Source organism: Centruroides vittatus, unplaced genomic scaffold (genome assembly GCF_030686945.1).
Source record: "Centruroides vittatus isolate TY-2023 unplaced genomic scaffold, ASM3068694v2 contig_854, whole genome shotgun sequence".
In the NCBI taxonomy this organism is placed as follows: Eukaryota; Metazoa; Arthropoda; class Arachnida; order Scorpiones; family Buthidae; genus Centruroides; species Centruroides vittatus.
Genome location: NW_027122558.1, coordinates 1,764,002 through 1,787,199, shown reverse-complemented (window position 1 = coordinate 1,787,199; position 23,198 = coordinate 1,764,002). Strand labels below are relative to the sequence as shown.

The following is a 23,198-nucleotide window of genomic DNA, read 5'->3' as shown; positions in this document are numbered from 1 at the left end:
CTGCAGTGTCTTTATACATTTTAATTCTTGATGTATATCTCTAATGTCTGAGCGAAGGATGTAAACTCCTAACCAAAGCCTTAAATGCTGCCTTTTTTATAAATATATGTTCATTCAAAAACAGTTCTTGAAGCAAAGTGAAAGCATTAATTGTCTAAATTATGTAAACTTTTTCATTACTGCTCAATTTAGAAATTACAGGGTATCCCAAATTAAACTTGACATTTTCCAGCTGGCTACCACAAAAACTATTCATAAGGAAGTCATGAAAGTTTGGAAATGTATTAGAGATGGAAATTTTTTCTAAAGCAAATAAGTTAGATTCAAAAACCATCACTAGAGGGCATATTATCACTTTATACAGAAGATAACAATGAGCTACACACGTTATCTGTCTATTGTGAACAAAACATGTTCAAAACATGATGGCCATCATTGTCTGCTATCATTTGAAAGTGTAAAACAACATGTTCAACCCTTTCATGTGTGTATGTTTTGGAATGTTATGCACCTGACCTGCTATGCTGTCCTGTTAACAGTGATGCTATGGGATCATGGTAGACCAAGTCTTTGAGATAGCCCCAGAGCCAAAAATTGCATGGATTCAAGTCTGGAAATTTTTAAGACCAATAAGCCACTATTTCAGCTTAAAAAAGCATCCTCTAGTGATGGTTTTTGAAACTAACTTTTTTGCTCTAGAAAAATTCCCTTCATCTCATTAAGGCATTTCCCAAACTTTTGTGACTTTCTGATGAATAATTTTTGCTATAGCCAGCTGGGAAATGTCAAGTTTAATTTGGGACACCCTGTATGTGTCATTATAAATACTCCTTTAGTTTTTTTCTTTGCAAACACTGGCAGTATGCATAATAATTAAACAGTTGTGTAAAATTAATCCAAAATATAATTTTAAATCAAAAATTCTATATAGAATAAACACATTGATTCTATAAACATAGAAGTGACAATTGATAATGATGTGAGAGTAATCAAAAATAGAAATAATGATTAACAAAGAGAAAGTTAGCTTAATTAATTAAATTTAGCAATAAATATGTGGTAAGTGTGAGGAATTTTTTTTTTGTATTTAATAATACAGCCAAAATTTTATTCAGCTTTACCTCTTTAGCATTGATCACATTTAACATATTTAGGTAGCATGGATAGAAATATCTCCTGTAAAAATTGAATCTATATTATTGTAACATTGTCACAATGTCCAGTTGCAAGTTTTAATACTAATTTAAGTTAAAAGATCATGTCACTTTAAGTCCAGACTGGAAGTTTGTATATGGTTAATTGGGCTCTCTTGCTCCAAAGTTTTCTATATCTGGTCTCAACTCAATGGGATTCTGTTCTCAAGATTAACAATGGACAAACGGACAGATGACAGTTGGAATGTGTAGGTCTGTAATTTGAAAATTGTAGCTCAATAAGTTGGTAGCCTTCCTTAATTTTGGTGGTATTAATAATAGTAATTGGATCATTCTAATGTACAAGGTATACTTGATGACCAAACTGATTTGTTTGTATGTTTCCAGCAATACTGTCAATGTGGACAAAGAACAAATGAGGCCTCTGTCTCTGACTCCTTGTGATTAAGTTCCTTGAGTTGCTCTTGGTTAAAAAGTTTGTGTAAATTTCCCAAGAGATTTTGAAATGCAGTTAGGATCCTGTAATTAATAAATCAATTAAGCCACATATTTTCATATTTCCATTTAAATTGAAACTGCTGATCTTAATTAAATGAGATAGATAGGCTCAAGTAATCAATGAAGAGGAATTGGTCAGTTAAAATAATTCCTCTTCATTGATAATATTAAACAGTAATTTGCGAGAGCAACGTTTTGCTTTGAAATTCTTCGGTAAAGTTGACACGGGTATACCCAGATGCTCTGCCATACTGGTTTTACTTTTTTTGACATCTAACCTTCTGTGTTCTTCTTGTGAATCATTTCTAGGGCATTTTTTCTCTCTGATTTTTGCTTATAATTTTTAACCATCATGTTTGCACTAAAATTTGATAAAAAACAAAGGAAATTGTTTACTAATTCACACTTACAGTAGTCATGTTGTTCAAGTCTATAAAGTCTTTTTTGTGTTTACACATTTACTGATTCAAATATTCAGTTTTCTGTCATTTAATGAGTTACTTGGGGACAAGAGAACAAATCATATTCTTGCCCAATACTCTTCTCCACCAGGGCACTTTTCATGTTACACTAGCTAAGTTAATGGTGTTGTGTTTTTGTCAGTACACGAGTAGCATTAGTAATAACCAAAAGAATGTACCACATGTTTAAACAGTTGCTTTATATACATACATATTTAAGGCAGAATCCAGAATTCTATACATAGAAAAATAAAATCAGGGCATAGAAAAACCACTTATTTCAAATAACGAACAAACCTTAACCTCTGTGATGGTGCAATCGTATTCAGTAGACATCTACCATTAGCTTTGTCAAGTGATAGGTTGTGTTGCCAACAACTTTTTAAACAAGACAAAAAGTGCAGTTTGTATTCTTAACCCACATTCCCTTATTATTTGAAGAGATGTGGATGTCATTGAATAAATATGCAAATTTTGTTTTTGAGTTGATTTCAAGTAAGAAACTGAAAAATGATGAAAATTATTTTTCATAAAAATTAACTATTTTTGTTAATAATTTTATCAAAACTTTTATATGCTAAAAGAATTTTTTTTCCAAAATAAAATTTTGATTAATTACATACATTTTTGTGAAAAAATTCTTCTGAATATAGCCTTTTTTGTAAAGCTATCTATCTTAAGAAGAAAATGTGAATAAAAAATTTACATTTTCTTGTCGACGGAATAGTTAATATACATTTATTAATGGATCACAAGCATCAGCTCAAGAATTGTTTTTGCATTCTTCTGTCACATTAGGCTGCAAAATAACTCCCATGATTCATTGAGGACCAGATGTCTTTACAGAAAATACAAATGGCAATATATGCCATTCCAAACACCCAATCAAGTGTTTTAGAATGGCATTATGATAAGTGTGTGTTTAATTTAAAAATTGAACATACACTTGATACCAGATTATATAAGTAATACAAAAAACAACTGTTTTTTGGCATTAAAACCAGTGGAGTCAGAATCATCAAAAATCTGCCTACTCTGACTCCTTTTTACTTTCCCAACTTGTTATGTGTATAAAACTCAGAGCTGTGCAGTCGAGAGTCATGGAGTTTTGGTGTTTCAGAGTCGGATGGTAAGGCGGAGTCTGTAGATTTTTAAACGACTTCACAGCCCTGATCAAAACTCTTTAATGAAGATAAAATATATACCTAAGTACTTTCAACGGTGCATTACTGTCTTTGGGTGAAAAATTTTTTGTACAATGGAACATTGAGCAAACAAACTTTTTAAATAAAAGAACACGCATTTTTTGTATTTGTTTAATTTGTGAATTGTATTATTTATTGCCACTTTATTTCACTGGTCACTGATTTATTTTGCCAGAATGATAAAAATATCACAATGTGGCAAAATTTGCACTGTACACTAGAAATTTTACTATTAGTAGCAATCTCTGGTTTTCATTTAACAAACTGCCTGATAAGTTATTTAAATATTTTAGTTGATCTTGTCGATTGAGATGATTTTTATTACACTAATAAGAATAGATAATATAATTGAAATAACTGTTTGAAATAAAATTTAAAAGCCAATGGTTAACGAAACATTTACTTAAGAAAAATACTTTTTATTTTAAACAAATGAACATTTCTTAATACTTCTTAAAACAAATAATAATTATGTATTATTTGATTTAAAGATAAGATAAAAATGTTATTTGTGAAAGAATACTTACTTTTATTATTTTATTCACTATAGGGTTATACATTTCAAATCTTTCTGAGTCATCATGTATAATGGTATTGGCTTAGCAACACCACGTGGAAGTGGTACGAATGGTTACGTACAACGGAATCTATGTTTTATAAGGAAAAGCAAAGAGAAAGTGAATTATCGTACGGAAGAAGAGTTAAAACTATTAGATGCATCAATAAATAAGGTACCAAATAAAGATATTCTTGCACATCAAAGAAAAAGAGAGATGGAACTGAAGTGTGTTGAAATGGAAGAATTAATGAAAGAACAAGGGTAAGTTATTTTAAGTTACAGTATGTAATCAATTGCAAACATTTTAAAATGTTGAAATGTTAAACAGATTTTACTTCTTATACTTTTGTTAATTAATATCAACTGATACATTATAGTTAAATGAATTTTTATGTATTTCAGTTTTCAATTCAGACAAGAAATTTTTACTTGATATTAATGTATAACTTCTGCATACTTTATTACACATCAGATGATCAAATAATTATTAAAGTTTTCCAAATATGTGATTTCATGTAATTTAATGATTATTTAATAAATTTGTTTTTAAAAAATAACATTATAACATAGAAAACAATTACAGAAACTGGATGTATAACTAAGATATCACTGTAATAACCATAAGTCCAGCAAAAAAGAATAACATCTTAATCAAACTAATGTTTAAATGACTTTATTGGCCATCATCAGTTTACAACAAGATCAAACATGAAATAGAATTTACTAATGTGAATAAAAAGGACAATTATTCAATTGGAAGTTATTGCTTGTATTGTTACTTGAACATTATGGAACTTGTTAAGTTACTTCAAAATAAATTTCCATGCATGTAAAACTGTCTGTTTCTTCTTTATATATATATATATATATACACACACACACAACACACACACACACACACACACATGGCAGATAAGCCTGGTGTTGCTTGGGCAAAAAGTAACGATAGCGAAGATTAAGATTATTAGATTAGCAAGCCCATTATGGGTTTAGCCAGGCCCACAATGGGGCAGTCGGGTAGTGACGGACGGGGCCCGACATATCTGGACAGACCACCCCTCGAAAATTTCCTGGGGACATTTTGCCCCATTTGGATTTGAACCCGGGATCTTAAAGAGTGATAGGCTGCCATTTTGATCACTCAGCCATCTGGCCTTTTATATGTTTACTTGCATATGAGCCCAGCATTGCTCTGGCAAAAAGTAATGATAGCAAAGATTATTAGATTATAGTCGACCTTACCTGTTTATACTGGGTGCAAGAATTAGGTTCACCCTCTTCTGAGTCTAATCAGAGACTTTTTAGATGGGTCTTAAAATATGTTTGATTTCCACAAAAAACCGCATCTAAAATAGTATAGTAAACTCCAAATTCAGGGTAATTCTTAACCCTCTCCTGCCATGGAGGGAAATTTTGGAAAATTTCTTCTTTGTGTACATTCTCACAACATACCCTAACTGTGTACCAAATTTCAATTTTCAACTTCTAACCATTTGGGCTCTGCACCTAATATTATTACTATTATCATCAACCAACTCAATTATATTATAAGATTAGGGTCAAATTTATGAGAAATTTTGTTTTCACTATTCTATTTATCAGATAGCTAATAGAAAAAATGATTAAAATTATTATTGAATATTAACTGAATAAATCTTTAGTATTCAAAAAGATTTTTTATTTAAGTAACCTAAAAAATGAAATAACGTACAAAATAAAAAAAAATCAGATAATTTTTCATTATAATGGAGCATTAACTTACTTGATGATAACCTTATTTGAATAAAATGATTAATTTTAAATTCTAAAATCTAAAAATCTTGTTTGGAACATTATATTTCAAATTCAATACTTTGAATTTTTCAAATTTTGAATTTGGAACGAATTTGAATAAAATCGGATATCTAATTTCAAATATTTGTTCAAATTCATTTATTTTGGATTTATTGTTTTTGGGTTACCCAAAAAGTGGAAATGATTAAAATATTTATTAATTGCCAAAATATATACTATTTGTGCTACTATTTACTTTCCTTCTTTATTATTTACATTTTATACTGACTAAAACTCATTCTCTCCTCCTCTTTTCTTGGGGAGTGAAATTTCCAAATATCTCTTCTTAATGTTCATTCTCATGACATACACTACTAAAACGCAGTCAAAAACGCAAAAATCTGCATTTAAAATAGTACAGTAGAACCAGAGTTCTTCAGAATAAGCCTTAATCCTTTTTCTCTCCCCACAGGTGGGATTTCAAAAAATCTCTTCTTAGTGTTCTTAATTCTCATGACGTATTCTAACTGATACCAAATTTCAACTTTCAACTCCTAAGCATTTGGGCTTTGTGCTTATTATCATCATCATCATCCTTCAACATATACTCAGAGTTATTGAATATTATATAACATACACCTTATTGCTGAGAATCTATTTTACTGCTTTAAACGAACATTTTCAACCTGATCAACAGGCCATCATCAGGTTATCAATTCTCTGAATCATTCTATATTTGAACGAATATGCAATAACAAATTCAAATTTAAAAGAGTTTGAACATTTTGTTAAAAAATCAAAAATATACAAAAATATAAACCATATATGATACACATCTCAAAGCCTGAAGAGTTAATATAATAATTCAATGATCGCCTAAATATTCGGACAGCGATGGTTGGCTGAGTGCCATAGAGGAGATGTTTATTAGCTGTTGACGTAGGAGTCGTCTCCAGCCAGTGTTGTCAGTAACCGTGGAAAGTTATATCAAAATTTAAATACTTCTAGAAGCAAAGGCTGGCTCGGGGTCCAGTTGGCGCAATTAGTAGCGCATTCGCATGGCAAGCAGAGGCTGTGGGTTTGATCCCTGCCTTGGGTTAGTTATTTTCTTCCAGAAGGTTCTAAATTATTTATTAAATTATTAAAATTATAATTATTAATTTAGATGATTAATTTAAGAGATGGTGCCTAACGCTTACCTCTAGTACCAAATTTATTTGTATTAATTATTTGATTATAGCCACATTATAGCCCGAATATTAAAGTGATCATTGGATTATTATTTTTATAAATACATACAAGAGAATGTACACTAAGAAGGAATTTTTTGAAATTTCCTCCACGGGGGAAGTGTTATACATTTATAATAGATACATTTTGAGCCACAACAACGCGTGGCCGGGTCAGCTAGTAAATACATAAAACTGAAAACTGAATGCATCAAAATAAATAGAGTAGAACAAAATAAAATAAAATAAAAATACAGGTATAATAACATAACATGTATAATTACATCAACTGTGCACTATGCATCAAATTTTATGAGCTATTCCTGATCATATACTTCCATTCCAACGGTAACACCATGGCATCCTTGTAATTTAAACATTTACCAGTAAGGCTGGATTTATATATTTCAAACTTTTCTAAATTCAATGCCAGAGTTGGTGAACACACCAGTGTAACAATCCTGGTCTCAGCCCATTCAACCACCGAACCAGCCGTTTGCGCCACTCTGGTTAGTGCTGTATAATAGTATTCCTTGTTTACGTCGTATATATGCTCCTTAAGCCTTTTGTTGAGGTTCCTGGTGGTGAAACCCACATACTCTTTGTTCAAACCTAATTGATCGTTTTTATATGGTATCTTGTATATGCCAGGTTGTTCTTCCTTCTTGATCATATCATATTTTTTATTTTATTTTGTTCTACTCTATTTAAAACAAAACTCCAACACAAACCTAATAACCGGTGCAAGTCTATTTAATTTTCCATTGACTTGCATCAGTTATTAGGTTTGTGTTGGAGTTTTGTTTACAACCCGGTATTTTTAGGAGTTTCTACTCTATTTATTTTGATGCATTCAGTTTTCAGTTTTATGTATTTATAAGATTGGTTATATTTTTGTATATTTTGATTTTTTAACGAAATGTTTGAACCGTTTTAAATTTGAATTTGTTATTGCATATTTGTTCGAATATAGAACGATTCAGAGAATTGATAATCTGATGATGGCTTGTTGATCAGGTTGAAAATGTTTGTTTAAAGCAGTAAAATAGATTCTCATCATTATCATTATCAACCCATCTCGGTTATATATATACATATATATGCATTTCTACTAGCCTTCTATTCTCTCTAAGTGTTTGAGTTGGGCTTTGTCCTGGGTATGATGGAGTAGATGTGCTCTGTCTGGATGGATCTGCCCTCGGTCAGTAGCATATAAATATATTATATTATATTGCTCCTATGTACTCCAATTTGTTATTGAATCTGGGAGGTGTTTAGGTTTATTAGGATCTTTAGTATTTTTGAGTAACAAATAGATTGTTGGGTTTCTTTTGTAAGCTATTCTGCATTTATTTGCTCTGGCTATTTCCTTGTGTGTCAAAAATGGATTGTTTGACAGTTTTTTTTTTTAAAAACACTTATGTATTTATGTTCATTTGTGTGTGTATTGTTACATAAATATTTTTAAATTTGTTAATCATCAAAAAAAGTGTTAATATATTTATTTTGTGTGCTATATCTGAATGATTTATTGGTTGCTATGACAACCACTTTTAAAAAGGAAGTTTTATTTGAAAATATATCTCAAAAACTGGGTTCTTGTAAATATATTGCTTACCAAACCATCACCAGTTCATGACACGAAAAAAGAAAACTTCTTACAAACGTTTTCATCTGTATGAAATAGACATTTTCAGGTCTCAACAATATCGAACCAACAGCTAGTAAAATAGAACGCTTTTTCAAAAGATCAGGTTGGTTACGTAATTCAAATATGTTGCATCAAAATTTGTCATGTTCGGAATATAATTTTAAAATATGTAAAATATTTATACCATATCCGAATAAAAAAATCAATTAATTTCACGTAAATTATTATAACACAAATATCCTCCATAATTTAAATTATCCTTAATGTGCATTTTTGTCGGTGAAATCAAAAATGGCTTGCCAAGCTGTGAAGTTCCTTCATATGCAAGCTATGATCCAAGTGGCAATTTCCAATTAAAATATGCATTCTTTTTATTCAAATTTGTAAATTTTATTCTATGTTTAACAGTAATTTTGTTGTAAACTTGACAATTGCCAATGATTGAAAATGTTAGTTTTGTTAATGTTTTTTTTTTTTTGCTGGATTATGGTTATTGTGGTGATTATACACATTGGTCTTATGTTAGCTATTGCATATGCTGCAGCCAAATTAAGAAAATGACTCCAATACTGAATTGGGGCATCTGTCAACTAATACCATTTCTGATTACAATAGTGTTTCTTGTAATGTCTGGATGATTGAGATCGATCTGTTGCATCATAGTTTTTTCCCCTACTGGAATTCAAGACAAGAATGGCAAAGGGTTCATGTCTTGAATTCCAGTAAGGGAAAAATGCATGCATGAGAGTAAAATAAATTTGTCTATTAGAACATGGAAATTGTTTGTTTTTAATAGCTGTAACAAATAATGCTTTTTTAGGTTAACCATGATATAATTCTAGATATCATATATTTATTATATTCCAACTTTATTTTTATACAGAATTTCTGATTTTATGAATGCTTGTTCGGACTTCCAAGACAAAGTGGTGCATTGCTTTACGCACTGACTGCTGTGCATCCAAATGCAATATGGATACTACAATAAATTCATAGTGACAAACTTAAGTAGCTTCTGTTTGAACAAAATAGTTGGGGATGACCATTTATCCAACATGGGTTTAAGTTGTGATGCCATTTTATACATTTTCACAAATACAATCAATCATTATCCACTGAGAGGATGTTGTCATACATATTCAACCAGCACATAGATGCCTTATCACATTCTGTGTCCTTGATATTAACATTTGATGTAATAATATACAACTCCCACATCAGAACTGCAGTCTTGGTCTCATTTCCCTTTACTACCACTACCCCATTCTTCTTAATCATTTCTGCTGTTAGCAGCTTAACTCCTTAACTTGCAATATCCAGGATATTCGTAACATTCGAATTTATAATTTATCTCTGTTTTTTATTTGATGTTTTCCAAGAAAGGATAGTTAATCCAACCAAAAACATTATCATTAAAAATTACTTTGCTAGAACTTGAAGGTGTGATAATGTATCATTTCTTTTTTTTTTTACAAAATAAGTTGTAGGATGTAGAGGCAGGAAAAGATAGTAACTCTCATTATCTGTGAAATTATGAAAGGAACATCTCTGGTTCTTTTAAAGAGAGTGAATAACTGAGTTGCCATCTTCGTCTCTGTTCTCAACCTGGATTTTTGTTTCTTTGCCATTTGTCCCATGTCAAACACTATTCTTTTCATAGTTTTGTCTGATACCACATATCTTTTGGCCAAGCAAGTCGAAACTGACTTTTGCATGGAGAACATGCTTCAGAATGTGTCTTTGTTGTCCAATTCCATCTTTGGTGGACCAAATTGGCATTTTAGTATTGTCATAGATTTTTTCTAGTCTAATCACGATCTTGTAAATCACCTCCTGGAAACCAGCAGTCACAATATCTTACGATGTCTGATTTTTTTTCACATCTGGGAGAAGGACACAAAAAATCCTTACTTTTTGCCGACTGTCGTTGCTTATCTCCAATCATCGTGATAATTCTGAAGAAATAACCCACACATTTAACATTAGCAGACAACATCCTTGTACTAATTTACAAATTGCCTTTACTCTCACGAATGCATTCCGAATCCAAAAATACATTCAAATTTTCGCAAATTTCCTTCCAAATACCATAGTAATCTCTGTTTTGGGAATGCTTTTCGATCTCGGACGTCAATACCCCTGCTGTACGTGGCTTCTTTGTTTTTCTATTATATTTATATTTTTAGCTAGTTTAGGGCTGCAATTTTTAATTATCATTTAATTTAAAAAAAAACACATGCGACTTCCGGTTTCCGTATAGTTAATCGGGCTCTCGGGCTCCATATCTTGTTTTCATTTTACCTGTGTCCCCTTACATCACACTTCTCCCAATAACGACCGAGTTGTGCCGCCGGTTGTCTAGGGGCTGTCTATAAATTACGTAAGGGCAATTTCGGTCATTCTTGACCCCCACCCACCCCTGTGTAAGAAACCATAATATTTTCTTTGATCCCTCCCCTTCCCTATCGTATGTAATATTTAGGCATGATTTTATAGAAAGATTTTAACAAAAATATTTTTTTATGAAACCCTAAAAACCTTACGTCCAAAATATATAATTATTAATTAGTTTATTAATATGTACTATTATTTATTAAACATTTTATGTGAACACATTTTAAAATATAAAAATTTAATAAATTCGAATGAACAATTTATTTTAAGAATGTTATTTTTTAATTATTAACAATCTCTTTATTATCATCATCATTAATCAACGTCATAAAATTCATTTTTATATTAATTTTAATTTTTACAATGGAATGCAAAAATCTTTGACAAATCGAGTAGCTAGTGCACATGTAAACAGAAACATCATACAAAATAAAACAAGAGAGAATAGAGGGAAACCACATTCCGTTGCCATATTTACATCTTGGCTAAGGCCAAGAAAATAAACTACGTGCTGATGAAATGTGCTAGGTGCACCTGAGGACTAAATCATAAAGCTTGTAAAACTCTATATAATGGGGCAATACAACCAATGCTACTTTACGTGGCCTCTGGCTGGGATCGTGTAGCTAGTAAAAATTCAGTAGCAAGTAAATTACTCTCTCTTCAAAGACAGTTGGCCCTCATGATTTCAAAGTGTTGCAGAACTGTTTCTACTAATGCCTCTCTGATTCTAGCAGAGCTCCTTCCTTTGCCATTACGTATTGTAGAAAAGGTTCAAAACTACTACAAAAGAACTACTAACATCAAGGCTCAACAACGGTCTCTACTCCTATCTATAGCTGTTTAATATGCAATTACCATATCTCTGATCATCACTCTGTAAACAAGGTTTAACCCAGGGTACATTTGGTGTCATCTGTTTCCTCCATGGATAACCATGCAGACATTAATATCTACCCAGATGGGTCCAAAAGCCCCCTTCTTGTCGGCTGAAGTATCTGTATCTTCCTCCAAACTAACATATTTTGCCCAAAATATGTTAGAAGATACCCCCACAGATCAAGCTAAAGAAGATGCTGTCTACCAAGCTGTTCAGTGGGCCACTTCACTACCAAACAAAACTATCTATCAGCATTTACAGTGATTTTTAATCCGTCCAAAAAGCTCTATTAGATCCCAATTGCAATAGCAATAAATTCACATACATCCAGCACCATATTAAAAATCTTATAAATAAGCTAACTTTTATGTTTGTTCGTGGCCATACTGGCTTACTAGGAAATGAAAAAGCCGACTTTGAGGCTAAGTCAGCTGCAAAGGACACTGACTTGGACTACACTCACAACCCTCTCTCACGCAGCAACCTTAAAAATTATATTTATGACAACGCTATGCAAAAGTGGAATCAACAATAGTTGATCAGTAAAACTGGTAGAATAAGATTATTTTCCTAGTGTTGAATGCAGGTTCTCATCACCACTTAGAGATTTAACGTTTGCTTCTGCTCAACTACTTACTGAGCATGTATAACCGGACAGAAACTGCCTCTTGCTTTTGCTCTACAGAAAACCTGGACACCGTCGACCATATGATCTATCATATGTTCAGTTTACGATCAAGATAGACTTATTCTGAAATTAGAAATCTTTACACTTGGTTTCAGGTGGCCATGTCCACTCGACATGCTTGTTCAAAAGCCACTGTTTTAATGCTTTTTACAATTATGTTTAAAAAAATATGGAAGAAAAGACTTTATAATTTATAATTTCTAGTTTTACATTTTAGTTTTTAGTAAAAGCTAAATACTAATTTTATGTTAATTTCGGTTTATGTATTCTTAGTGTTATACACCCATAGGAGTGGTGCACTTATTCTAATAAAAAAAAAAAAAAGAGAGAGAGAGAGAGAAACCACCACACGATCTTAATAGAAACCGCCAAATTGAAGCCAAATTCAAAACTTCACCACTCAACGAGATCAAAAAATAAGAATATTACGTAAGACGAGATCGATCACCCCTACCCCTAAGTAAGAAATCGTAAGAAATCCTTGACCCCCCACCCACCCCAAAATGCTTTACGTAATTTATGGACGGTCCCCTATCTAACTCCGTACGGGAGGAAAAGTTTCGAATGGAGATAACGCGACAGGGGTCTAGACCGGAAGTCTGTATGTAGTTAACTAATCGGGGACTCTGGCCCCTCGGGCTTTCCATACCTAATCTCGATTTTCGGCTAGGTAACTGTGTCGTCGAGATTAACGAAGGACGAACGACGGTGGGAACATAGGTCTGAAATTTGAAAATTGCGGCGCAGTAATAACAGTCGCGTGGTAAATTCGTTAACCGATTTAATAATTTACCGGATATATTACGCAAATCCCGGAAAAATAAAAAAATAAAAAAATTAAGGTCGACGAAAAAGAATAATTTTTACGCGGGACGAACGGAAGGAAAAGGCGAAGAACCCGCGGTGTGTTTCCGAAATCTGTTTATTTTAAACTACACACCGGGGGGTGGCCGCCGGTGGGAAATACTCCAGAGCCACAATCTCTATTAGAATGGTAGCGCGCGTATAAAGTAAGCTTACTCAAAGAAACGGCGAAAGTGGGTAAGGGCGTAGAAGAGCCACCGCAACCACACACTGCACCGTTGGTCTATATTACCGGTTTTTCGTAAAAATTTTCGTGGCAGCGAGAATTTACTAGATTCAAATTATTTCGGTAAGAAGATGCGTCGATACTAAAGATTTAGAATAGTACTTTTTAGTAGATAACGTTCGGAATATTTACTTATCCTAAAGAAAAGCGTAAACGGTCATTACACGTTTATAACAAATCAATTGCATTTTTCAGTTATTCGCAAGAAGAAATCGACGAAAAAGTCGCCACTTTTCGTTTTATGTTGAGCAACATCGAGGACACCAGAGAGAGAGAGATTCCGAAAGACGATCAAGGACGACCGATGTAAGTCGTAATCGAAATTTAAACCCTATCCACGCGACGGCGCGCGCGCATTGTTGTTTTTTATCCGGTAGCCGGGCGAAACATTTAAATAGATTCGCCTCGGATTTACGAAATTTAACCCGCATTACGGGCCGCAGAAAAGTAATAAAGCGTAGCGCGTAAACCCCGAACGAAATTAAAATCGGCAATTATTTTCGGCCAGGCGGCGCTGCAATTTTTACCCCATTTTTCATTTATTCCGTTTAGAACGTCTCCAATTTGCGGAACGACGCCGGATTCCTCTCAGTTGCGTGTAAGCGCCCCTTACACGCAACTGAGGCGATTTCCTCCTGGTCGGAGCACCCGGAAACGTTCAGAAATAAAGGTCCGGGAAACGACCCGCAGGGAAAATCGCTTTCCGAACGGTCGACGGAGGGCCCGGGCCTAGGAAAGTCGCATCCGCCTTTAAATTTCCCGGCGGGAACGAAAAAGTGCCGTCGGCCGTGCCCGGATGGGTCCCTGCGCCCTCTTCGACCGCCCTGTGGCCGGCGACGGTGGTGCGGATTCTCCTTGCATACCGTCACTAGCCCGGGTTTCGTCTTAATTAACAAACATCCCGATTAGGATGCCGTCAATGTTTGCAGACTGTAACATTAGGAGCGCTTTCGCCGACAAAAACAGACATATCCGGATAGCAAAGTTAAAATTTTTATTTCGTTTAATATAATTATAACACGATTGCACGATACGATTAAATGAAATTCTGGAATGCGGGCTTATTAACAAATTTGGGATTTTTCCTGCCGTCCGTAAAAAACGTGCGAGAAAAATAACTGATTGTAGTTCAGGTATATAATTGTAGTATGTAATCTATATCTACATAAATGAAAATGTACAGTACATGTTCATTTGTTCCTAATAGATAATCTCCGAAAGTTCTTCACAGATTGCTTTGAAATTTTGACACAATGTTGCATTCAAATACGTGCGTGTTTTTATATAATATAGATGTCGAAATTCTTCCCCCCCGCGGGGAGAGAGACGGGATTAATTAAGGCTTATGGTGAAGAAGTCGGCTTCTATTATACCATTTTAGATGCGGTTTTTTGCGTTTTAATAGGGTACGTCAAGAGAATGTACACTAAGAAGGATTTTTCGAAATTTCCCCCGTGGGGGAAGTGTTATACATTTATAATAGATACATTTTGAGCCACAGCAACGCGTGGCGAGTACTGCTAGTATTATATATTTCTAGCAAATTAATTAGAATAATAGTTTTTTATCTGCATACGAAATTATCTTATTTAGGAACAATCAATCAATGTATTTCCAATTATTTTATGCACAATTCTTCTCGTTTTTATTTATAATTTGTGATTATTATTATTATTCCGTATTTTTTACTTAATTCTTGAATAGTTGAATTATTATTATAAAGTCTTAGTTTTTTATATTACTTTGCTATTTGTAATTAAATTCATTTAGGCGTGTGGCGTGTCTACAACGGTGTAAGTAAATAATTTATTTAAAGGAGAAAATTAATTAAACCCTAGAAATGCGTTTGATCTAGTTGCGTGGTCGAAAACGTTGGAGAATACTTCGTTACACCGTATCTTTATAAATAAATTTTAACATCATAGTAAATTGTAATTTAACTAAATAAATTATACTACAACAATTAACCGTAAATGCACAACCGTTTACCCTTCTGTTTCCCGGGAAATCAATTTAATCGTCTTCCGGGAGTCGAAGACGTCGTCCTACGGCTTGCAAACGCACAACGGAACGTCCTACTAGTAAAGAACAAACCTCTCGCGTGAAAAAGTGTAGCTAATAATAATAATGGTGGGTATAACGCGTGGTACGACCCGCGACAGACGAATCAGGGCAACCGTTACTAGGGAAGGCCGATATCGTTCGGCCACTAAATTAACAATGCGGCTTCGCCTTTTACCACGTACCGTACTCGCATCGCGCGTCCTACCCCGCGGCAGCGTAATAAACGCGTGGAAAGCCGTTTCGGCGGCGGTCTGCACCTCTCGTCCGTTTGACGCCACCTATCGATGGCTTTTGGAACTAATTTTTTCCCCGGACCCGGCGTACTTGCCGGGCAAATGGCGTTCGGTTCCGATTCTATCCACGTTTAAAGTTTTTAGGCACGTCCGTCGTCCGCCCGTATCGAAATGCCGGCATATCCCGGGTCGCATATATAATGTGTTGAGTGAAATAGTGGTGGTATCGCCAAATGCCATTTCTTATACATTTAATATATATATATACACACACATACTGTATAACTTTACATATTTATAGAAGACTGTTACATAATTTATTTTGACGGCGACCTAAAACAAAACGAGCAATTATTTATTGTGACGCGGTCACAATGCCGGGCTTCAATTTTCAATCATATTTTTAATTTATTTAATTTAAAATATATACTCTCCATCTGAAATTAGTACCGTAGTGTCTTACCCCCGTACATCTTACTTTTCCTTTAGCAACGGAGTCGTGCCGGTCATCTAGCTAACACCTTTCGGGGGAAAGTTTCCGATCGAAATTACGCGACTTTCGGTCTGCACGGGTAGTTCGTATATACAGTAGTTGATTGGGGCATCTCGTTCCTAAGGCTTCCATATCTGGTCTCAGATTTCATTTATTTAACTCCGTTCTCGGGACGGACGACGGTGGGAATTTTGAAGTTACAATTTTTTTAAATTGCAGCCCAGTATAATTTTAGCTAAATTGCTTTGTTCTTTTCATCGCTCTGTGTTTTATAGCGTGCCATTTCTGGCTTAATTCTCCTCTTATGGTGGCCCGGTTACGTCCGTCGGGATGTCTTTCCGATAATCGAAAAATTCTCACTCCTTTTTTTTAATCAAAATGAATGCTAGGGACGGATCTACGTAGGGACTAATAGGGCAAAAATTAAATTATCATAAATTTTTAATACTTTTCCATTGACAATGAGCACTTATGGTATAGTAAACGTGGGAAAAAAGATGTCCTTTTATCTAAATTATAATAAAATTTACTTTGTCAATATTTTACGTAAATACTGTATATTTTCTTCTGGTGAAATGTTTTTTGACATAATTAATTTCTCTATATGAATAATACTGTAAATAATACATTATTTACAATTGCTGATGTTCCTTTATTACCCCTTCTGTACTATTTATTATGTATTAAACACAGTTTCCTAGATTATAGCATCATAACGTGTATAAAGACTGAAAATTGTGATAATTTGTAAACGCAGATACTCTCACATAAAAAGCATACTGTACACTCTCTTTATATTTCACCTCAGTTATTCACAATTGAATTTTCCTAAATAAACCTATTTAATTCATAATTTATTTGACAGAAAGAAATGTTTATGTCTCGTATTTTATATATCTAATATTCCTGTCATGATATTACTTCAAATAGCGGAAAAATATAGATTTCTAATATCGACATATATGAATATTTTTGTTTGAATATTATATTTCAATACGTTTATGTTTTTTCACTAAGAATACATATTTTTCTTCTAAAACATTAACTTTTTACCAACAGTAAGCAGTAGAATTTTTACTTATTCATCCCATCTTTGATATAATTCGTTTTTTTTTGTATTTACACCGAATTTATGTAAAAATTGTGTTGTCCTGTTTATTTTTAATAGCTTATCTATCTTTCCGTTTACTAAATTGAATTTTACGGGTAAATTACTCGGAAACTCTGAATTATAAAAGCCAAACGCAAATTAAATAGCTTAATTTTTTCAATATTAACTTAAAACTGATATAAACATTATTAAATAATTATTATTTATTCGTGTATATCGACTTTGTTTTTGTGAAAGCCGAGTGTTTCGAAGAAGTAATCATTTATTGTACTGTACATATAAACGGAAAAATATTCTCTTCTTTGATGAAATTTGTTAAACTTTATTAATTTCTACATTAACATTAGTTTTTAAACATATTTTTAACCCTAGTGTTAGCTTTCGTTTACGTGATCATTCTAAATTTATCGCGTTGGCGGCAGATTCTGCGCACTCGTCTGTTTTATTTTCTTTTATGACTAATTTGCATAAATTTCGTGGCGAAATACTAATCTTCACGTAACAGATTTAGATGTGTTTTAATATTTAAATTTGTCAGAATTAATCGAAAACTTATATAAAATTTCCAGTGTTTATGCAGGAAAGTTTTAGTGTCACTTGATCGTTACAAATTTATCCAGATGACGTAGTTTGCGGGGGATTTTGCGCACTGATCTTTTATCATTATTATTTATTTGCATAATTGTGATGGCAAATTAGTAATTTTTATTAAACATACCTAGGTAGTTCGTATTATTTAAATTCATCCCGGTTTTATGGAAGAATTATTTAAAACTTTTAGTGCTTATCCAGGAAAAATTTAACTGCCATTGCACAGGAGCGTTCTAAGCTTGTTCAGATAGGTTTGGTAAATATGGTAAAACTGGGGCCCCGCTGGACTTGAAAAAGCCCTAGAGCCCGAAAAATCTAGATCCTCCCCGAAGCGAACCCTTCAGTTCCCAACGATTCGACCGGTGTCCGATCGGATGCTGTATTGTCCTTAACCTATCTGGACGTAGTACCTCCACAAATTCTACGTTGGCTAATTCTTCCCGGTGGGTTTCGATTAGCCGTTGGGTGTCTGCCGCACGGATTCCTAAAGTCTGTCTCCCGCCCGATCGAACGGCTGGATTAGTGATACCATCTAAGTTATATTTTGCATACGATCGTCCGTTACCCTTGCACGGTATAAAATCGGTCACATTATTAAAAAACTAATTAATTATCGGCGATCGGCCAAATTTTCTCAAAACCGGACATTTTTCCTCCGCCGTCGTCCGTCGATCTAGAACCTATTAGCAGCCCGCCGGCCGGCGGCGCGGTATTTTTAAATTACCGGACGATTTAAAAAAACAATTGCCCGGCTTTCCACCCAGCGACGACGATTAACGGCCGAAATCTGTCATCGATCGGGCGTTAAAAGTGCATTAGAGCCGGGCCACTTTCGACTCGTATCGACTTCGTTTCCGTCTTCCGGAGTATTCATTAGGGAGGACGGCGACTGTAAAAGTCGGGTAGAAACGAGTAGTGGGGCCAGGCAGGGGGGGAAAGAAGTGCGGGAAGAGGTCCGACCACCTCCCGGTCATTTAAGTGCGGCCGGGTCACAAATTATCGCGCCGGCGAGAAACTTCGACCGGCCGAAATACGGACACCGACCCAGTGCTCTGTTCCCTGGCGGGACAAGTCGCCTGTTTAAAGACATTTATTCGGTACCTACCGATTTTCTAAAGAAAAGTCGTCCATTTTCGTAAATTTTTATTTACATTCGAGCGAATAAAATTACAAATTTCGTTTTCGAATTACGATTTCCAACGCTTGAAACTTAAATACGAGCCAAAGGCGCCCGCGGCAAGGCTTAACTCTGCCGAGTAGTCGGGGATTCTAACGTCAGCAAAATTGTCGACGATAAATATTTCCGTCTTCTCGCCGCGTGGTTTCCGGTTACGTTTTTACTTTCCCTCTCCGTTCCAAGTAGCGGAGGGAAAGCCGTTTTTACACTTTTGTACTCGACAGCTCCCGCTAACGTCGAAAAATGAAAAAAATTCGGGCGCTTTTCTCTAGGTACCGACGTTCACGGGCACGGGGTCACGGTTTCCTTCTCCCTCTTCCCGGCTGAATAAGTCCCGCGCCGCCGTGTGTGTTGGAAAATTTCCGGAATTTTGCGGAAAGATACGTTTACCGGGGACGGGGACCGTTAAATTTTGGTAGCGAAAGATCCGAGGGTGGGATCCGACTAAATTACGATCAAAACTTCGGGCCCAGTCGCCCCCACTCCTTGGCCTTCCGGCTGGGTGGCGGGGCGGTAATGCGTCGCCCTACCGTTTACGTGTTTTACCGCTTCCGGAGGAAGGAGGTCGTACCCTTCCATTAGGGGGAAAGATTTAACTAAAATATCGACAGTTTTGAGTTTTCTTTCCGTTAGAAAGGACCCGGAACTTTATTTTACGTGCAGTTATTTCCGGTTAAGTCCACTACCGGTGTTTTTAATAAATAACGATTTTGTTACCGGAAGTTAATTTTTTAGTCGGAAGCCGATTTGGAGAAAAAGATTGGTTTTAGAGGACTCGATTTTACCGGCCGCGGGTTAGACTTCGGCTCGTCGTCCGCCACCGGTTTAAATTTTGCCGCGTCGGAAGTGTCTGTTACGTAACGGTTATGGTCGTTAGCTGGGTGGACGGATTCTCTGCCTCTTCCATCGCCAACGTCCGGGCTTCCTCCCGTTCGCACTTTACGGGTTGTAGGCCCGATGTGCCGCCGGCCCGCGCCTAACCAAACCGAACGACGGATGGGGACCGACCGGAAACGTCTTGCGCCGCCCGCTCCCCCGGCAGAAATAAAAGGATTAATCGCGCGTCGTCCCCGCCGCCTGAACCCGACCGCGCGTTTTCCGTTTCTTCCTCCTCCAGGCGGAAAGACCCGTGCCGTTTTTCCCCGTCTCGTCTGCCGCGGTGCTAATCAAAAGGCCGTCTCCCTTGCCGTTTTTCTTTCGTGAACAAACACCGACGAAAAAAAGCGTTAAAGACGCGACTCGGGGACCGGCGCTCGACCCCGACCTCGGCCGTCAAAACGTGGCGTTTTCTCCTCCGTCGTTTCCGCGCGCCTGGCCCGATAGATCGAAGCGGAGCCGGGAGATTTCCCCTCCACCGGATCCCGAACGAAATTAATTCGAGAGGAAAGGAAAGAGCGCGCCCTCCTCCGGGGAATTTTAATTAGGCTGGTCGGTTTTCGTTGGGGGAGCCGTCCGCCTTTCTCCCCTCCGCTTTCGGGAATGGAAATTGCCGCGCGGGAAAGGGAGTCGGGAGCCGGACCCGCCGGAGACTTTCCTTATCTCCGTCGCCCGTCGCCTTTCGGGCACGTTTCTCCGTACCCCGGACTCGTAAAACACCGTTAATCCCGGTCGTCGTCTAATCCCGACGTCTTTCCCCCTTCGTGCGCCCCCGCCCGGCCGAGGCGACGGAACCGTCCTCTGCGCCGCCATCGATTTTCTCCTCGGCCGCCATTGGCCGGGCCCGCCGCCATCCCCGCCAATGGCGGGCGCGAGAAGGAGAGGAGTCGGGCGAGACGACGTCGGCCGGTCAGTGCATCGGCGGACGGTCCGGCAGAAGGCCACCGGGCGCCGTCCTCCGCTTCCCCGTCTTCCACAATGGCCTGGACGGGATTCGGACCCCGAGACCGTCTCCTCGGCGGGGTCGCCCTCCGTCTGCGAGTCGTCGCTCCGTCTGATCCCGCGGCTGGTTTCCCGGCTTCCGTCGACCGGACCTCCGGCCGGCCGAAGCGGGCCCGGCCCGCACGCAGTCTTCCATTTTCTGGCCTTAGAGCGTCGGGGACCCGAAAGGCCGGGTCCTCCGCCTCCGCGCGCAAGTCTTCCAATCGTCCCTCTCTTCCGGGCGCTCCCTCGGCCGCCCATGTCGGGCCGCGGCGGTCGTCGCCCGCCCCACCGTCCCGTCGACGGCGAGGTCATCTTCGAAAGGCTGTGGAAAGGAACTTTTCGGGCGCTGGTGGCTTCCGGAATGGCCGGCAACAGGGCCAGGTCCACCCTCCGCAGCGTGGTCAGGTAAGGTCCGCCGCCGCGCCGCGCCGCTCCGCGTCCCGTCCTTCCACCCCACCGCCGGGAGGAGGGGAGGACCGGACGGCGGTCTCCCCTCTGCGGCCTGCTCAACAGGGGTCTTTCCTCCGCGGTTTCCTCTCCCCGCCGAATTGGCCTCCTCCGGAAAGAAAACGCCGCGGTGCAGCGGTAACGGCGTCCTAGGGTCGGTCGGCGGATGGCGTCCCTCTAAAAGAAGGGGCGAGAAAGCGTCTGGCGTTTTCCGCCGTGACCCGTCGCGGCGGAAAGTGCTGTCTTTTGGGCCGGGGCCGAGCGAAAGGAAAAGTGGGAGGTTTTCCGTTTTGGCTGCGGAGAGTTGGCTTTAAACGCGTTTATCGGCAGCGGGTCTCCGGGACGAGCCGTACAACGGACGGAACCCGGCGTTTGGGTAGGTTTTCTGGGTCTACCCCGACCGGGATGGCGGAGTTTAATTCGGGACTAAATAGCCGGGGATTTTCGCGGGAGAAGTGGGTTGAACAGGACGAGAGCGAAGAAGCAGGCGTGGCGGGTAAGTCGACCACTGGGCCGCTCGTCTTCCGCGGACCGGAATTTTATAGCTCTCCACCTCCGTTCTAGGGGCCGGGGAACAGCGCAAATCGGCGCGAGCGACTCATTGCCGGAACATTTACGCGGGCGGTCGAACGGGAGTAGGTCGGTGCGGTCTACCCGCCGCGTAATTGATATTTTACTTTCCGGCCAATACGTCGGATGGAGGGAGAGAACGGCCACCGGTGAAAAAACTCCGCTCGGACCGGAGAGTTTTGTATTCGGGCGTCTGCGGACGTCGGGAAACGTGGAAATTTTAGGGACGTTATTGAGCCTGGCGGCACCGTTTTCTCCCCTTCCTGTGAGAATTTCCCGGCAGGTTTACGCGTGGGGTGGGATGCCATTAAGTTTTGAAGGTTAGAGGCCGGGACCGTCTGACGGACGGTAACGGGAGAGAGTTGCTGCGTGTCGACTGAGCAGAAAATTTTAGCGGCCATTACCTTTCGGTTTTTACTTTTTCCTGCCGAAAGTACTTGGTCGCCCTTGGAAGACATCGATTCTGTATATTGATGGCGTGTAACCATTTTTGGTTAAATATTACAAACTTGCTTGGTTTTCTCTCAAAACTCAGTATCTATTTAACGGAAAAATTCGCACGAAAGAATTTTAACATTAGAAAAACGAACTGGAATCGTTGGTGCCAGACAAACAATTTAGATGGACGAAAGTATTAGACCGCGCCAGTGTAAAATCACCTTTGGCTTTTGTTAAAGCCGCAATTTCGTTCCGACCTCTTTCTTTACGGCCAATTTCCATTCCCGCTCCTGGCCGGTTTTGTTTTAGATATTATTTTTCTTCGATAAATGCCACAAATATACCGTTGGGCTGCCGGTCTATAGTCTCGATGTCGTTTTGCCACGGCCGTTCCCTAACCGTTTTGCTGGGCTGATGGTGGAGGAACGTCTCGGAATATTTATCCAATAGACGGAAACGAAAAGTGATTTAAAAATATACGGATACGCTCGGCCATTTACGGTACCGTTGCGAATGCAAACTGGATTTTAGGCGCGCTCCTCATAATTTTTTCCATGGTTTCCGCGCTTTCGTCCCGATATGGTCCCCGCATCCTGGTCCGAGAAAACTATCTTCTTCCGGTCTTTATATTT

At 37.8% G+C, this 23,198-nt stretch overlaps 1 protein-coding gene across 3 annotated transcripts in view; it reads left to right on the top strand.

The window, feature by feature from the left end:
• Positions 1 to 23,198, top strand: part of LOC136982588 (serine/arginine repetitive matrix protein 2-like) — a 145,680-nt gene that overhangs the window by 21,451 nt on the left and 101,031 nt on the right. For 2 of the 3 annotated variants that reach the window (XR_010881902.1, XM_067279120.1), the window contains exon 1: positions 20,975 to 21,516. Coding sequence is in view for 2 of the 3 variants with exons in the window: in XM_067279120.1 (XP_067135221.1) it covers positions 20,990 to 21,516 (527 nt within the window). In the remaining variant the exon portion in view is untranslated. Of the gene's footprint in view, positions 1 to 3,868; positions 4,139 to 13,777; positions 13,889 to 20,974; positions 21,517 to 23,198 lie in introns of those variants that run through there. The other variant, XM_067279121.1, reaches the window with a different exon arrangement.